The 16,785-nt window shown below is 38.8% G+C and overlaps 2 protein-coding genes across 2 annotated transcripts in view; one reads left to right on the top strand and one right to left on the bottom strand.

Moving 5' to 3' along the window:
• Positions 1-10: 10 nt before the first annotated feature.
• On the bottom strand, positions 11-3,274 carry naa20 (N-alpha-acetyltransferase 20, NatB catalytic subunit). Its single transcript, XM_085432635.1, has 6 exons — positions 3,161-3,274; positions 2,575-2,599; positions 2,312-2,402; positions 1,401-1,536; positions 1,160-1,305; positions 11-222 (listed from the first exon to the last, which is right to left on the bottom strand). Exons 1-6 carry the CDS (start codon positions 3,211-3,213, stop codon positions 137-139), a joined length of 537 nt encoding a protein of 178 aa, XP_085288761.1. The 5' UTR covers positions 3,214-3,274; the 3' UTR covers positions 11-136.
• Positions 3,275-9,465: 6,191 nt separating this feature from the next.
• Positions 9,466-16,785, top strand: part of col12a1b (collagen, type XII, alpha 1b) — a 152,607-nt gene continuing 145,287 nt past the window's right edge. The window contains exons 1-3 of the mRNA XM_085432637.1: positions 9,466-10,471; positions 14,313-14,429; positions 16,553-16,696. Of these exons, the coding sequence (XP_085288763.1) occupies positions 10,393-10,471; positions 14,313-14,429; positions 16,553-16,696 (340 nt within the window). The 5' untranslated portion in view covers positions 9,466-10,392. The remainder of the gene's footprint in view (positions 10,472-14,312; positions 14,430-16,552; positions 16,697-16,785) is intronic.

Raw genomic sequence — 16,785 nt, forward strand, 5'->3', positions numbered from 1 at the left:
GTGTTGTGTGTTCTTTTTCTAAATGTTCATTTAATATTTACAGTAGATGAAACTCTTTGTAGGACCAGTGGCTCTCTGAGGAATGACAGTTTATCAATGTACGAGTATCACAGAGTCAGAGAGCCACAGTCTGCTGTTATTCGATGTCCTCGGGTCTGACGGGGTGCGGCAGTGGGATGATCGACTTCTTCTCCGTGTCTCTGGACAGAGCTTTCCTCATGTCTGAAGGTGAAAGGCAGCAGGTTTTGTCCTTTAGTAACACACTTCGTAAATTAATAAAAACCATGTAAATTTATTTTAAGTTTAGAGCAGAAGGCAGAGCTGTCGGTGAGCTGAACGGGGCTGTATTAGAGTCTCTCACTGTTGTTTCAGCTGTTTCAAAACTAACATCAGCAGTTAAATTAAAAGTTTAAGTATTCTGTCAGTGCACCAACGTTTAAGATCCACACCGGTCAGACTGACAGCAATCGGAAAACGATAAAACATCTGATGATGGAACACTGTACAGCATACCGGGGCTAATGGTAATGGCCTGTATTTGTATAGCACTTTACACATCCAGCCATCCACCCATTCACACACTGGTGATGGCAAGCTACATTGTAGCCACAGCCACCCTGGGGCGCACTGACAGAGGAGATGAACCTGAACGAGTGTCAAATTTCTCAAGAGAGGTTGAACTTGAGACAGACCCCCATGTGGAACATCTGTCACATGAGAGATATTCAAGTCCTTACCAATTTGAAAACAAATTTGGGTGGCTGTGGCTCGGGAGGTAGAGCACGTCATTGACTATCTCCAAGGTTAGTAGATGACCTGTAGTTGGTTGGTGGTTTGAGGCACTTTTGGAGGTCAAATGCACTCGAATACAGTTCAGATACATGTTGCTTCATGCAGATCATAAAAATCAGTTGTTTACATCCTGCTGCAGAGGTCAGAATAATTCATGATGATGCTAAAAGCTGCCGTACATCTGTGCACCAATTCAAGTCTCCTGGATCGTTTTAATATTGCTCATTGCTATGGTAACGTCTCTGTGCAAATCACATCAGCTGTGAGTTTAACAGCTGGGGAAGGCAATAAAGGAAGCAACTTTCTGATTGGCTGCAGATGCAGTTAGAAACCTTTCTGAGATAAAATGACTCTGCTGCGATCTTACCATAAGCATCTTCATCTGGCTCTCCATTGCTGGCAGAGTAATACTCTATGACTGTCCTGTACACGCTGTAGCCCAGACGTTTGTACATGTTCACTGCCACCTGGTTGGACACTCGTACGAACAGATCCACGAAGAATCCGCCTTTCCTACAACAGGTCAAAGTCACAGACGTCAAAAATCAAGAGATTTGAAAATGTGAGGGATAGGCTCGCACAGTTTTCATCCCAGTCCTGATACGAACCTCTCTGAGATCTCCTCCAGCATTTCCATGAGTTTGGCGGCCAGGCCAAGCCGTCTGAACTCCGGGGCCACGGACAGAGCGGTGACGTGGCCGTGCCACTCCTCGCGAGCCACAGATCCCTCCGCCTTCCCCATAACTGCAAGAAAGTTCCACATGACCTCAGACTCAGGCGAGAGTCACAGGGTTTATTTTAAACTGTCCAGGATCTGTTCTAAATCTGCACCCTCTGTTCAAACAGGCTTGCGTATAGCTGCAGGTCTGCTCAGCGCGCCACCTTCAGTGTCTAAATCATGTCAGAATGAAACGGCACCACATGCTGTACAAATAAATGAATCAATGCATAATTAGCTTTAGTCATCCATAACACACTTCCTTTGGAGGAGTCATCTGTAGCCTGTCTCCAAACCTTTGAACAGGTAAGGAGGCAGTCTTTGGACGTTTACAACTCAATAAATGTGTGAGAGAGTTTCACAGCATCACAGAGCAGTCAGGTTAGGGCTCATCTTTCCATGGATCAGCCCTCTGTTATTCTAGGCTTTTTGAAGGCCTCCCCGTAAAATGACCTGCTGCTCTGACCTTTCTTTTTTTGTGTGGTACATGGAAAAGCTGCACATGAATCAGGTTGGATATGAAACAAAACAGGATCAGAATCATGCCCTGCCCTTGTGGTGTCATCGCTGCACAGAAGTTTTGTTCTGATTTTAGTTTGAGGGGGAATGGACACATTTTGGACAAGGCAGAACATATGTAGACCGACACTCCCATCCTTCTCCACAAACTACACCCAGATGAGGTAAATACAAATATATGTATTTTCCTGTATGACTTATTATTATGTCATTTTAGAGGCTAGCATGGTTTCTCGACAGTTAAAAGATGACCTTAACCTCTGTGGAGGCAGGAGGACTTACTGTAGCCCATCAGTTCTCCTCCAGGAGCCTCAGCAACAATAAAGTACTCCGGCCAGTGAGCGAGGTACTGCAGGTAAAACGGGATCCCATACTGGAGGTCAAAGGTTAAAGAAAACTATCCAGAGTAAGAGGAAACACACTTAAAATACGCTTTATATAATGTCAGGTACTCCTTATTATTACTGCATCGGTGTAATTAAATGTGGATGCCATCCACGGGTGGGCCCTGAAGCTTAAATAAGCAGAACACAGGTAAAGGATACAGTCTCTGTGAGAGGATCCAGGTTTCTGATGGACAAAACACACAAAAACATCAATGAGCCGTTAACATTCACATCCAATTATCCATTTCCTACCAAGCCCTTTCGTTATTCTAACATGGGAGAGAAACGAACAAAACTCAACAGAAATAACGGCAAATTTATAATTTTTAGCATCACATATGGGCATTTAAGTTACGCAAATAGCCTAAATGTTTCCGTTGTGTCTATAGGAAAATTCGGCATGTCTTTGCTCGACTTACACCCACAGACTTTAATTCCACACACACATATATATATACACAGCTTCTTCTTAATCCTGCGTGGTCTCGGTGTTCCGAGTATGTAGCAGCTTTGCCAACAAAACTATAATTTTCAGTTATTAAACGTAGAAGGTTGTTTAACAACATGCTGAAAGTGTTGAGGTCTGTATGACCCGAGTCGCTAAATGATGTGATTTTTGCATGAAGTTTGGTCAGGAATGGCGCAGCCGCACACCGAACACACAAGCTGCATCCATTCCCATCAGTCACACCAGAAACAGCGTTAAATTACAGCTTATGTGCTAAAAGAACGAAACCCTACTCACATATTGTTGAATTTAAACAAATCATCGCATGTAAACGGCCGCAGAGTTGTCATCTTGGCTCACTGTAGCGTGACCTTTCACCCCACAGAGACAACGAGATATCGGCTACCTTTAGGAGGCGATGAAAAAGGAGCAGCGTCCCCAAAGGGATAAGGCAGGTACTACACTATTGACAAAAACTAGATTTTTAAGGGTTTGTAATTTTACCGTCGCAGAATCAGCTGATTAATTTCAGTATATTTAAGGTTTGCCTTCATGCTATAAAAACTGTATTTGAAAAGTATTTTTACCCATGGCAGCTTATACGATGAGCCTGGTGTCAGAATGTATGTTAAAAAAAAAGACCTTTCATATGCTTTAACTTTTGTTCAGCCAGCTATCCCACATGGTGATATGACCCTCGAACGTTTGTCCAAAATGCACTTTGAAGTTTTCTGCAGTGAATTCTCAAAGAGCAGGTCAAACATCCAGAGTATCGGTTCCTCTGCATCACAGATGTTAAACGGGTGCAGTTCAGCTGTTAAACTATGATACTGATACTCATATAAAAACAAACTGCAAGATTAAGTCTTTGCATTGTGACTCTTGGGTTGCGTGTAATATTTATTTGCAGTTTTTAACGGAGCATAAAGTTATTTTTCAGTTGTTTTTCATTGTCCTTATGCATTTCAGCCCACTCCTATGTACTTTGAGGGCATTTAACTCAGAAAATATTCATAATATGAATGTAAAATTTTGCATTAAATAAACTTCAGTAAAGTTATTATTCTTTTTCTTAATTATTCTGGGGGTGGTCATGTGGGAGCCTTTCTCATATTTGACTGATTTGAAAACTTCGAACAAAAGCAACAAAAAATGTCTTTCTTCTGCCAGGGGAGGGCGCCATATCCAAATAAATCAACAGAGACTTGAGGACAGACTGACAGTGAAGCCTCTGTAATCTGTGTGCAAGGATTAATGAGACATTTAATCTTCTTAATAATGAGATATTGTTTGGAGTGTTCGTGTATATGTGCAAAAATAAGAGAAAGGAGAATCCAGCAGGGAGCACTATGAGAAACCTTCTGAGAATACATGTTTCTCTTGGCACAGACCTCACGTTCATCTGCAGTTTCTGTTGGGTGGGTTCTTCTCTGTTGTCTGTTTTAATTCACCCGAGCATGTCAGCCCCGGGCCACTTCTGCTATCAGCCCACACCCACCACAGATCATTTAACACTTTAAAGTACCCAGATGAGCTGCAGCTCCCATCTGAATGAAAACCAACAGAAAGGAATCTGCTGTGAAAGATAACATGCTGCTTCTGTGATTAAACAGTGCTGAAAACCACAGACAGAGACACAAAGAGAGTAACTGCTACCTGTCTGCATAAAATAACACTAATGCTGGAGAAATATTTAAGTAATAAGCAGCAGGGGTGGTTGGAAATGTGTCTGTGCTGCTGTTCTCCTGAGCTGATGAGAGCTTCTCAGCCTCCAGGAGGTGCTAAATAGTCCATTCTTCATTTCGTTGAACATGATTTAACAGCTGATTTTGTTGTAAAAATGGTGGTATGATAGACACTAAGGTTATAACACAATACAATTTATTTCTAAACAACATTGCTGCACTCCATTCCTGTACCTTTTGTTTAAAATAGTTTAAAAGTAACCAAATGTAATAAAATCTACCTTGAGCTGCTCCCGTGTCAAAAGAGGCCACCACAGTGGAACCGAACAAAAGCTTGACACAGATTGTGTAAAAATAACCACTTAACCTTTGTGTCTAAAAGATACCAAATGAAGGTAAACTAGGGCTGGGCTGTACTTTTGTGTAATACCAATTTGCTCCACAAGATGGCGCAGGAGGTTGACATCCACTGGTCAAACATTGCCCCCTCCTGGTGAAGGTTTTACTTCAGTTCTTATTAAAAAGGTCCTTTAAAAAACGTAACGGCATTTTTGTTTAGTTACATATGCTAAATACAACACATGCCTGTCAATGTGACATGTAAATGTAACAGATTTTCTTATGTTGCCTTTTTGTCATATTGTTTATTGGTTTGAGACAAAAGTTTTTTGTAACATGTTAATCCTAGTTTTTCATCAGTTAGGATTGTTACAAGCTCACATGTATACATTTGAGGGCTCTACAACTACCTTTAGATTAGTTGCGAGTTAAGATTTATTTCATCTTAAAGTTACAGTGAGTCTTTTTCTGTTTTGTTTTTTTGTTATTTAACAGGAAAAAAGCTTGTATGCTCATAAATATCCATTTATTAGTGTGTATTTACATCTTTTAAAAACTGATGTGTAGTTGTAAACTTAGAATTAATCTATTAAAAATACATAGGAGCAGGTTTGTGGAAGCCGCCACGTTGCCGTGGCTTCCACGTGGAGGAGATGAATGCCGTCATTCTGTCTAATTATGTTTTGGGTAGTTGCCTAGAGATGGACCACATATGTAGTAAACCTTACAAGTTACTTTAAATATCAAGACCATAAATAGCTCCTTCAAACTATATAGCCCCTGAACTGAAGCCAAGGCTCTAAAACAAACATAAAATAAATAAATAAATAAATAATAATAATAACAAAGTTATTTATATAGCACTCTTCAAAACACAGAGTTACAAAGTGCTTCACAGTTCAAATAAGAGCCACACACTGAAGATAAATGTACATGTTAAAACATACAAACACATAAATACACACATGGTTTCAAACTATGGCAACGAATGAAGGGAACGGATTAATGAAACTCTATAAAAAAGAGTTTTCAGCATTCGCTTAAAACAAATAACCGATCTGATTGACTGAGGAAGGCTGTTCCACAGTTTGAGCGCTACAACCTCAAAAGCACAGATCACCTCTGTTTTTAAAATCACAACGAGGATAGGAAGGCCCTGGTTAGACGATTGAGAGGTCGGCTGCATGGATAAGATGTTAGAAGCTCAGGTAAATAAGCAGCTATATAAGTTTATAACAGAATTTTATAGTAGATCCTGAATTACACTGAAAGCCAGTGAAGGGATGCAAGGATAGGTGTAATATGAGACTGCCAGCTAGTTTTGTTAGCAGCCTTGCTGCTGCCTATTGAAGATGAGCTTTGGTGGACTGAGAGACACATGTGAAAAGTAAATTGCAATAATCAAAGTGTGTACTAAAAGTTTAAGATGACTTACTGACATTAAAAGTTTGATTTTCGCAATATTTCTCAAATGAAGGAAACAAGACTGGGTAATCTTTGAGATATGATTTTCAAAATTCAGCTGCTGATCAAAAGTGATACCGAGGTTTTTAGCAGATGATTGTATATTATTGGTGAGGGGGCCGTTGTACTGAATACCTGCCTTAGCTGCCTGGGCTGAGCACTGGAACCTCAGGTCTACAGGAACTGAGAATTAGAATAGATCCCATTAATAATGGCAAAAAACAAAATCAAAACAGGAGACAGGAGAGGTTGTTGAGCTCGACAGAAAAATGTCACTGTGTGTCATCTGCATAGTAGTGGTAGGAGATTCCAATAAAACCATCAATTTGTTGGCTCAGCGGTAACATATATAAAAGAAACAGAACTGGTCCATGGATTGAGCCCTGGGGCACTCCACATACGAGCATTACAGATTACAATATACATCGATTAATATGAATTCTGAAATATTTGTTTGATAAGTATGAAGAAAACCATTTGAGAGCAGTGCCACTGATGCCAACCCAGTTTTGTAGTCTGCTAATAAGAGTAGCATGATCAACAGTATCAAAGGCTTCAGATAAGCCGAGCAGGACTAAAATGGGATGTTCAGCCTCATCCGAGCGCATAAGGTTGTCGTTAGTAATTTTCAATAATGTCTGTAACCGCATTGGAATTTATCAAAGATGTTTCCTTCAACAATCTGAAGGAGCTGACAAGCATAAACTTTCTCAAGGAGTTTGGAAATAAATGAGAGTTTGGAAATTTGCCTTTAATTGTTTTAAACAGTGGGATCTAAGGAGGGTTTTTTTAGTAGAGGAAAGATGCCGGCTGTTTTAAAGTAATCTGGAACTGACTGATAAAAAGGGACTGATTGACAATAGAGAGAAGCTGGAGGAGATGACAGGGAGAAACTCTTTAATGAATTTAGGAGGCATAATGTCGGTTTGGCAGGGTAAAGTGCGGATATGTGAGACTATATCCAAAAGAGCTATTGAAGAAATGGTTTGAACTCAGACAACAGAAATGGGTGAGTGACTTGGGTGGTTAAAGGGGTACAGACTTGAGCTGTGATCTGATACTATTGATCTTGCCGGTGAATTTTTTCGCAGTCATTAGAAGATATTGGAGTGATAGCAAAGTGAGGAGGATGAAGAAGTTTGTTGTTGGTATCAAATAAAAACTTTAGATTATGTCTGTTATCGTTAATCAAACTAGAAAAATATACTACTACTACTACTACAACTACTATTACTAATAACAATATTAATAATACATTTTATTTATAGGCACCTTTAAGACCCTCAAGGTCACCTTACAATAATACAATAACAGTAGCAACAGCAAAATAACATTTAAACATAAGGTAAAATATGCAGTTCTCGTGTATTTTGTGAGTTGGATGAGTGTAAATAATAACTCCTTCATATGGAAATAGTGAACATGGAGATTAGTCTTTTTCCATCAACATTCAGCTCGTGATCATTTATTGCCAACATAGTCAAAAGTACTTATCGTCAGTAGAATAGACATTCAACCCTGCCGTCTGCAGACAGCTATGGGCCGGCTAAGCAACAACAACCACAGCTGGTTGTAAGTTAACATTTCGCCAGTTAATATTTTTTTATTAAATCACACTTTTCCTCTCATATATACACTGCATTCTCACATTATATGAGAGTTAATTCAGAAAAGTTCAGGACATCCCCACTCTCCTCCAATGACACCTTACTGCTATCACTGGACAGAACTGAGCTTTTCTTAATCATCGACTCTTATTCAAAATGTAAAAGCACACTCCAGAGTAAATTGATGTGGAAACCCAGCATAATGACAGCTGAGGTAAACAGTGTGCTGACAGCCTACACTCACTACAGATGAACAGTGGCCAGACTTGTTTGAGCTACAGCAACCACTGTAGTTAGGATTCTGTTGTTGTTGAAATGGGAGGAGTTAAAAAAACAGAACTCAGTTGATTGCAGTCTTTTGTCCATTGGTGAGGTTTTACACACTGTACCTTTAAAATTGTGAAAACTTGGATATTTTTGGAAAAGATAGCAAAAATAATTTAATTGATACCCTTAAAAGTTGGAAAATATCAATGTTCAGAAAATCATAACTCAGGTTGCTGCGTTGAATTTGAGAAAGTTTTGACAGTTGGGTTTAAAAAATAATAATTAAAGAGGCCCCATAACAAAGGATTACAACAGCCAAGCAATTTCAGAGTTACTTTAACAAATTTTGGGAGCAGAAACTTTAGAAATAAGGGTGGATTTTTTTTATGTGCTTTGACAAATTGTCAGTTACTGTATTTTGTGGTATCTACTGTACCAAATTATAGGTTCAGTTGGAAGTACTGGTGGTACCATCCCTCAGTGCCCTAATATTTTAGGACTCATAGGGTGCTGTGTAAGACTAAAATCAATGATGGTCTAAGTGGAGTGTATGAACATGTAATCATTTGGGGGAAGTTAATAATTTTGGGGTCATTTTGCCTCTGCACACCAGAGTTGCCAGTATCATACAGTGGAGTCTTGATAATGTAACAATTTATTTTGGATACCTTAAAAACAGATGAATGCTGGAAGCCACAGATCAACTTTGGAGCTATTATAGTAAAATCTACATCCTGTCCTTTTAAAAAATATAATAAATATCTGGACTTCCTTTAAGACACTGCATGTATATTCTTTATATTATGAGTAACCTTTCAGATCACAGAGTGGAACTGAGTTGAAGCAGCTGCTCCAGTTTAGTGAGCTCCTGCCAGGACCCCAGAAACTTCAGTTCCGGCCCTGGACTCCAGATTAAAAAGGAAAAGACTGACGCGGGGTTTCGTTTACTAGACTGTGTAATATTTTCCCGTTGATTCACAAAATTTAAAGTGGGTAAAAACCTCTGACAGTTTTCCCCCACTAATCCCCCGCGACCCCGCTCTGCTGCTGTCTCCTTGCGGCCAAGACGCACAGAAGCCCTTCATCACCGGAAAGGAATGCAGAAAACTATGTAAAAGTTTCCGAGTGTGTGAGTCCTTCCGTGCTGCATTTTCAGAGGTTACACATCACTTTTGGCCCGGCTGGATGTCGTAAGAGCTCGCGGCGGGGTAGGCAGAGCTGGGAGCAGCCCCCCTGTTAAGTAGCAGATTGTGTGGAGACTCTTCCCACTTGGAAGGAGGCTCGCCGACGCGTCTGGGAAGCAGAAATCCGCGGAGCGCCCTGACTTCAACTCCGTACCACCTCACTCTCCCCTGTGTCGGGCTGGGGGTCTACAGCGAAACCTTTATCCTTTTAATTTTTTTTCTTTTTAAGCAAAACTAAAATTCAGCCAGCCATCTCTATAGGTCAGTCGTGCATGGTTTTTACATTTTTGGTACCATCTGTGGGGGATTATTTTTGTCACGACTTATTACAGGCTTTTTTCAGGTTTAAATGTTGAGTTATCTGAATTCAATAATATTCCATTCATTTCTATATTTATTTGGACTATTTTGTGAATGCGTGGATTCTTTCTCGACATTGCCGTGCGTAATTGCGCACGGCGCTACGGCTCAACTCGCCATTAAGATAAAATGGAAAGACTTTGTGCCCGTTAGAGTGGGTCATTTTCATCAGGCGGAGATATGAAATACTTGATTGGAGTCTGCAGAGTTAATGCAACAATAACTCGAGCTCCTTTAGAAAGTGGAAAAACGGAATTTTACGGGGAAAGATGAGCTAATGATTTGCTTTTGTGGGATTTTTGTCGGAAGTTTTAAAAGTTTCAATATGTAGATTTTGGCGAGTTTTACACATTTATACATATGAAGTTTGTCGTGTAAGTCTTTTGTCGCTGCTTGTGGAACTTTTTCAAGCGTCAGGATGACTTTCAGACTCATTCCTCTCTCCAAAGCGGCGTATTCTGATAACTTTTCAGCCTGATGTAGATTTGAATGAAGATTAATGAGCTCCGAGGTTCTCGTTCAGATAGGATTAACAGTCTTATGAAGCCCTGAGGGAGTTTAACTGCCTCCTTGGTTCCTCTCGCAGTTTCATTCATGCACTGCTGAGACCAGCGGAGCCGAAGATGAAGAGCAGGCTCTCTCTGGCAGCGGTTGCTGCCGTCCTGGCACTGCTGCTGTCCTCCTCTCAGGCCCAGGAGCAAGGTAAAGCCGCTCCTCCTCCTCCACTTCTTTTAATTCAACACATCTGAATTCTTCCACCTCCTCTCACCTCTGTCTCTCCTCTGCCTGCTGTGTGTAGCTGCACTTTTAGTCTAAATGAATAAAAAAAATCACTGAAGCAAATGTGTACCTGTGGATTGATTTGTTTGAACTTCTGATTTTAACTTCTGTTTGATGATTTTTTGTGATCCAGTGATTCACTTTTCCATCAAGAATTTCTGCTTGAAGAGAAAAACGACCCCAGCTTGAAATACATTGAGTTTGAGTTTCTAGACGGGAGGGTTTTTGTATTATTACTTTTGTTTTCGAAGCATGTCAAACCGTGAAGTTCAACTTTAATGAGAGCACGAATGCAGCTCAGATTTAATTGTGTAGTTAGATGTGGCTTCATGTTGGTGATTAACAAAAAAAAAATCAGATATACGGTGAGAATATCATCACCTTTTTCCTGTAATTGAAAACCAAAGCAGTCTTGTTCTTAAATGTTGAAAGGAAAAAAATGTGATTAAAATTAAATGCAGTCTAAGTTTTTAACGCCAGGTGGCGCCGTTGCTCGAAATCCCCGACTGCATTTTACTACAGATTACATTCCTCCAGTTTTAAAAAAGTAGAAGAGGAAAAAAGGAGGGAGGAAAAAGCCCTCCCTACGTCTTTTCTCCTGATGGAACGGAAAGACAAAATATGAGTTTCGCGTTATTTTCCAGAGGTTTCAGAGGTTAGGACAGGAGACAACTGGCTGCACTGAAATCTGGATCATCCCAGAATAAAAGCAGAAGAAAGCACAGTTAAAAAAGAAAGAAGGAAAGTTTCTTCTTCTCTCCTTTCCAAGAGACTTTCTGACCTCCTGAGACCCCCTCTCTGTCTTTAATGTCCCAACGGGGGGCCCTGGCTGCCTTTCCAGGGGTCACGGCACAGTAATGGGTCACATATATTCCACAATAGTTTGATGCTAGGGCCGGACTTAAAGGCTGAAACACCTTGAACACAAAGAAGCCTCCAAACGGGAAGGGCTCGGCTCCAAACAGTCCCATTTCAGAGCAAGAACTGCAGAATAAAATCAGTTTAGAACCGAGCCCTGGATGTGTTTAAAATGTGGATGAATGTGCGTGTGGATGGTAACAGTGTGTGTCTGGATTAAAAGCTGAAGTTTGTCGGGTAGTTTTTGGCTGTGATACCCCCCGTTCGGAAACAGAAGCAGCGGCCCCCTCCCCCACGCGGCCCTTGAATTGATTCACCAGGTTGGTGGTTCCTCCATTTTTAACGTCCTGTAACCTTCCCCGGTCAAGCCTTGACCCCCCAGGTCTTGGCTTCACGACAATATTTTACAGTGATATTCTTCACCCCTCCCCCACACTAACATAAAAACAACTGGTTGGTGGTCTAGAAATCCCGGCTAATCTATAAACTGTAGCTAGATCATCTGTATTTAGATTTATTTAATCCGTGCAGCTGGAAAGGTTGATGAGATGATCACAAACTCCGGAGCTCAGGTTACCCGCTGCGAACATGTGCTGATAAACTTCCTGCAGCATGAAAAGATTAAGAACTAGACACAGTTTTTCCACCTGTTTGTTACATGCAGAGGTTTATCGTGCATTTTTCTTTACAGTCAACCAATCCCACAAAAAGACCCAAACTAACAGCAGATGTTTCCTTCTGGTAATAAGTCACCTTCTTTAATATTTCTATTTGCTATAGAGCTCCACTGTAGACCTCGGAACACTGATGGACTCAGTTTTTGATTCTGGCAAACATGGACACCATATTTGTGTTAATCTGCCTCTAAATATAGTCCCAAATGTGTGCTTTCCTGTATGTTCGCCAAAATCTTCAGCTTTGAACAGCTGTTTTTGGAAATTACTCAATCACTTTGAAAAATATAAACCACTTGGGAGCTTTGTGTGGGATTTATTGACAAGAAAGAAATTACTGAAAACCGTTATTCTCATTTGTCAGGAACAAAGTTACACTTCCTGTTATAGAAACAGATTTGTCTCTGCTTTTGTGCCTGAGGCAGACAGACAGTTGTGTTTATATTCAGCTATTTAAAGCCATATTGTGACTGAATGCCTTTTTTGTAGCACCAAGTTAGAGTCAACATCTTTGTGTATTATCTTGATAGCAAGCTAGAGCATCATAAATAAGCACCCCAACCTGAAGAATATCATTTTAAAATATTTCTTTAAAAACAGTCTGTGGTCCCTCGTGTACATGGAAACTTTTTGTTCATTGTCCTAAGTTGTTGTCAACAACTTTTCATGTACACGTGCATGATCTGCTTGTTTTGTTGCTTGTGGAAAGAAGTTGATAACATACGTTTAGAGACATGCTCTGTGAATAAATATAATTATTATCCTCCATGTCAATTTGGTTTGCTGGTTAACATGACAAAGACCAGTGGTTCTTAAACTATGATCCGAATCCTAGAAGTATTCTTGGAGTCTTAACTGTATGGTAAATTTCCAACAAAGGTAGATTATGGATCCTTTTTTTTAGACTTAAATAGTTTAAGAACCTTTGGTGTAGATTCTTTGGAAACATAAGAAAAAGATGTACACATGTCTGCACTCACATTGTGTATTCTTTTATGAGGTTTGCAATGGAGACAATGAGAGTGATGACTCCGGTCTTTATCCATTGTATAATCAGCACTTTCTTGGTCAATTCAACATCCTGTGTTGGATTGAGGTCATGGACAGACTGCTGGATGTCCGTCAGTCCATGTTGGAGTTAGCTGACAGGAGGAGATCGTGACTGGTGATTTTCAAAATTAAAAAAAAAAAACGACATCACCAGCCACAAACATTTCAGGATTCAAAATATTTAAAAGGCGTTGTTATCTGCATCCATGAGAGGTACGGAAGCAAACACAGGCCAAAACAATTGAATATTTTTTAAATATAATTATATTTTATTATTATTACTATTATTATCATTATGATTGTGGCTGTTCCGTCTAGGGATCGCCATGTAATTATGGAGTTGGGAAATACTGTATGTTGAGTTGTTAATGTTCAAATTTAAACACCAGGTAATAGCAGTGAAATCTTAATCAGAAAACAGTCATCATTCAAATTTTAATTCCTTAAAAGTTTTGTTCCTTAGGACCCCATTTAAACTGAATCAATGCAATATTTTTAAAAAAATGAAGTTCATTTAATAAGATTGAATTAGCAATGTCAGGATATAAAAACAAAAAAGTCTCACAATAAAGCTATGTGGCTGAAGAATGGTGTCAGTAATACCATTTATGATTGATTATGCTTCATGTCTTAAGTGTTTGATGTTGAATTTTCCATTTTAGATGCTGTTGTCTTAATTTTATAACTCTGGTTTTACCAATCAACAAAGATTTTAAAATGTTACATAAAAGATGTGAGGGTAAATCCCATACGAGTCGAATAAAGACTCCTCAAACGCATTTTTTAAATACATGCCATCGCTTGTTGCTCTTAAAATTCATTTGACCTGTTTTTTGCTTCCATATTCATGATCACGCCCAAAATTCACCAGGTCTCATATACGAACCCTCTGTGTGTCCCTCCTAAGTTTTAGATACCGTTGTGTTGTGTTTGTTGTCTTGGTCTGTTGCCTGAGTTGTTGATTGTAGCCACACGAGCCAAACGGAGGTCATTTTTTTGTCTTCAAAATGGCTTTCCTCTCATTTGTAGTTTGGTGCGTCTTGTGTTGTTTGCACCAACAGTGAACTTGTCTAACTTCACCTTGGAAGTGTTGACTGTTGGTCCTTTTTTATAATGATCACTACAATACACTTCGCTCTTAAAGATAAAGTGCTAACTGCATTGATGTTTTTTCTTCACAGTGGACTCTCCATCAGACTTAAGATTTAAGATTTTAAGTGAGAACTCAGTGGAAATGATGTGGAGGAGACCACGGTCGAGGATACAGGGTTACAGAATAGAAGTGACCTCAGACACAGGTTGGTGCTCATTAAACCTGCAGGTTCTGTCGTGCCATGCCTGTAACATTACAAGTGTCATAAAGATTTCACTCAACCTGACAGGACTCAGCACTTACCACAATTATCTAAAGGTTTCTGCAGACACAAGTTTAGCTCCAGGAGCTTCTAATGATAAAAAAGGAAAAACATTATGAATGGAGAAATCTTATCATCGGTTGCCAGCGCTGAACTTTGCCAGCACTGACATTGCAAACTGCAATCTGTGTTACTTTAGCTCAGTTATGCACATGTAAGACCTTTTATGTAATAGCTGAGATATTTATGCATAGATTTAAAAAGAAGAGCTATTATTTCAAATGATCCAAGACTTTACCCAAAATAACTCACCACTTTCAGAAAGACCATGTGCTGTTTCAACATCTTCACAAAGCACAGCCTTAGAGTATATATACTTGTACTATATTATACTAACTTACTGATAGAACTAACATTAGTTTGCATGCTGATAGTCACCAACTCATATTTCAGAATCATCATTCAGAACCCAGTAAAATGTCCTCAACTAAGACTTCTGTATTCTATATAATTTCAAAAATTGTTAGTAAAACTTACGTGAGTACAAGTTTCTTCTTATGCATGGAAAAAATAGCACTAACATCATACACTGAGTAATAGAACTAACTTTAGCTTATATATATTTAAATGTTGCCAGGTGTAAGTGACTTATTGTTGCTAACTAAAATTAACATCAACTTATATACAATCAAACACAGACATACTTTTAATAGCTGACAGAGCTAACATCAGCAAAGTCAAATGTAGATAGTAAAAATATGTCATTTACATCTAACTAACATTCAAACACTCACAGGGGTATGCAATGTGCTGTTACTAACTAAAAGAATTAACGTCCACTCACATACGATCAAACACAGACACTAATTAACAGAACTATTAAATCATTGACAGGTAAGGGACGTACTGTTGCTAGTTAACAAAACTAGCATCAGTTTAAATACAAACATGTAAGTAAAAGTAAGTGAAACACTTTTTTTTTCATTTAACAGAGGTAATGTTTAGTTATTTATTGGCAATTGCTATTCAAAAGCCATCTTAAGAAAGTGTACTAAGTGAGTAGCATATTACTTTCAATAACAGATCTTTTCTGACAAGAAACAGGTACTGAGATTATTAGCTTTTCAACATGAAGGCTTTACAAGGACTAAATTGATGAGGCTATGATGTGGATGTGACATATCATTGCTATTGCTGAACGAGCTAAGTAACAGAACTAATATTAGCTTTAATATGTATATTCATCAACAACAAGTTGTAACAGCTACATACTATTAGCTAGCTAACCAAACCCCAAAACTGTAGCTTGCACTTCCATATTGACTAAGAAATAAGGATAACAGTTACATACCTTGACTAACTGCCCATATAGCTAACTTTAACATTAGCCTTTCTATTCATGTCAATTAGCAAATAGATTAGCCAGTTATCTTTTTTTTTTTTTTTTTTTTTTTTTTGCTGAGATAGCAAAACAAGAGTCATTTTTATTAAAAAAAAAAAAAAAGTCAACCTACAAAAAGGTCAACCTAGAAACGTTTCAAATGATGTTAAAAACAAATACTAAATAAATAAGCTAGGATGGGTAACTGATAAACACCAAGGTTGATATATTTTGTCAAGAAATAGGCCTAATATATAACAGTAAATATTTTTACGTTTCTGTTTTTTGTTAAATAAAAAAGTAACTGAAAATTAGTTTGTAAGTTTTACAGTTTCAGTTATTAGAGGCACAGAAATATTAGAGAAAGTTTTGACATTAAATATAATCTGTTAATATTGTTCATTTCTATTAGCTGAGGCTAAGATATTTTTTAACAAATAATTAGCATTCATCTTATGGAACATTCAGGGGAATTAAAGGGTTAAAATAATGTGTGTTTTATAGTAACAAAGAAAGTTGTTTTTTTATCAAATCGATTGTACTATTGTGTGTTTACATGGCTATTCCAGTCCCCGGGTCAGCAGTCGAAATCAGGTTTTTCTGAAGCCCTGTATTGACTCTTGGAGAAATCAAGTCATGTAATAGTTTCCTAATGACTTCCCTCTGACTTTGTGCATTCTTGTAGAAGAACCAACAAAAGAATTTACTCTGCCTGCATCTGCCACTAAGACCTCCATTTCAGACCTGACTCCAGATGTGAATTATGTCGTAACGATAACTGCATATTCTGGATCAGAGCAGAGTCTGCCCATCTCCGGCCAGATCACACGTGAGTCACCGTGTCTCTGCATTTGTGTGCTTGTGGAAATCAATGCCAGATGTCCCGTAAAAAGCTTAAAAAAAAGCTAAAAACTAACA

Source organism: Copadichromis virginalis, linkage group LG15 (assembly GCF_057382275.1).
Source record: "Copadichromis virginalis isolate Kocher_CV1m ecotype Utaka linkage group LG15, C_Virginalis_male_GT1.1, whole genome shotgun sequence".
NCBI lineage: Eukaryota > Metazoa > Chordata > Actinopteri > Cichliformes > Cichlidae > Copadichromis > Copadichromis virginalis.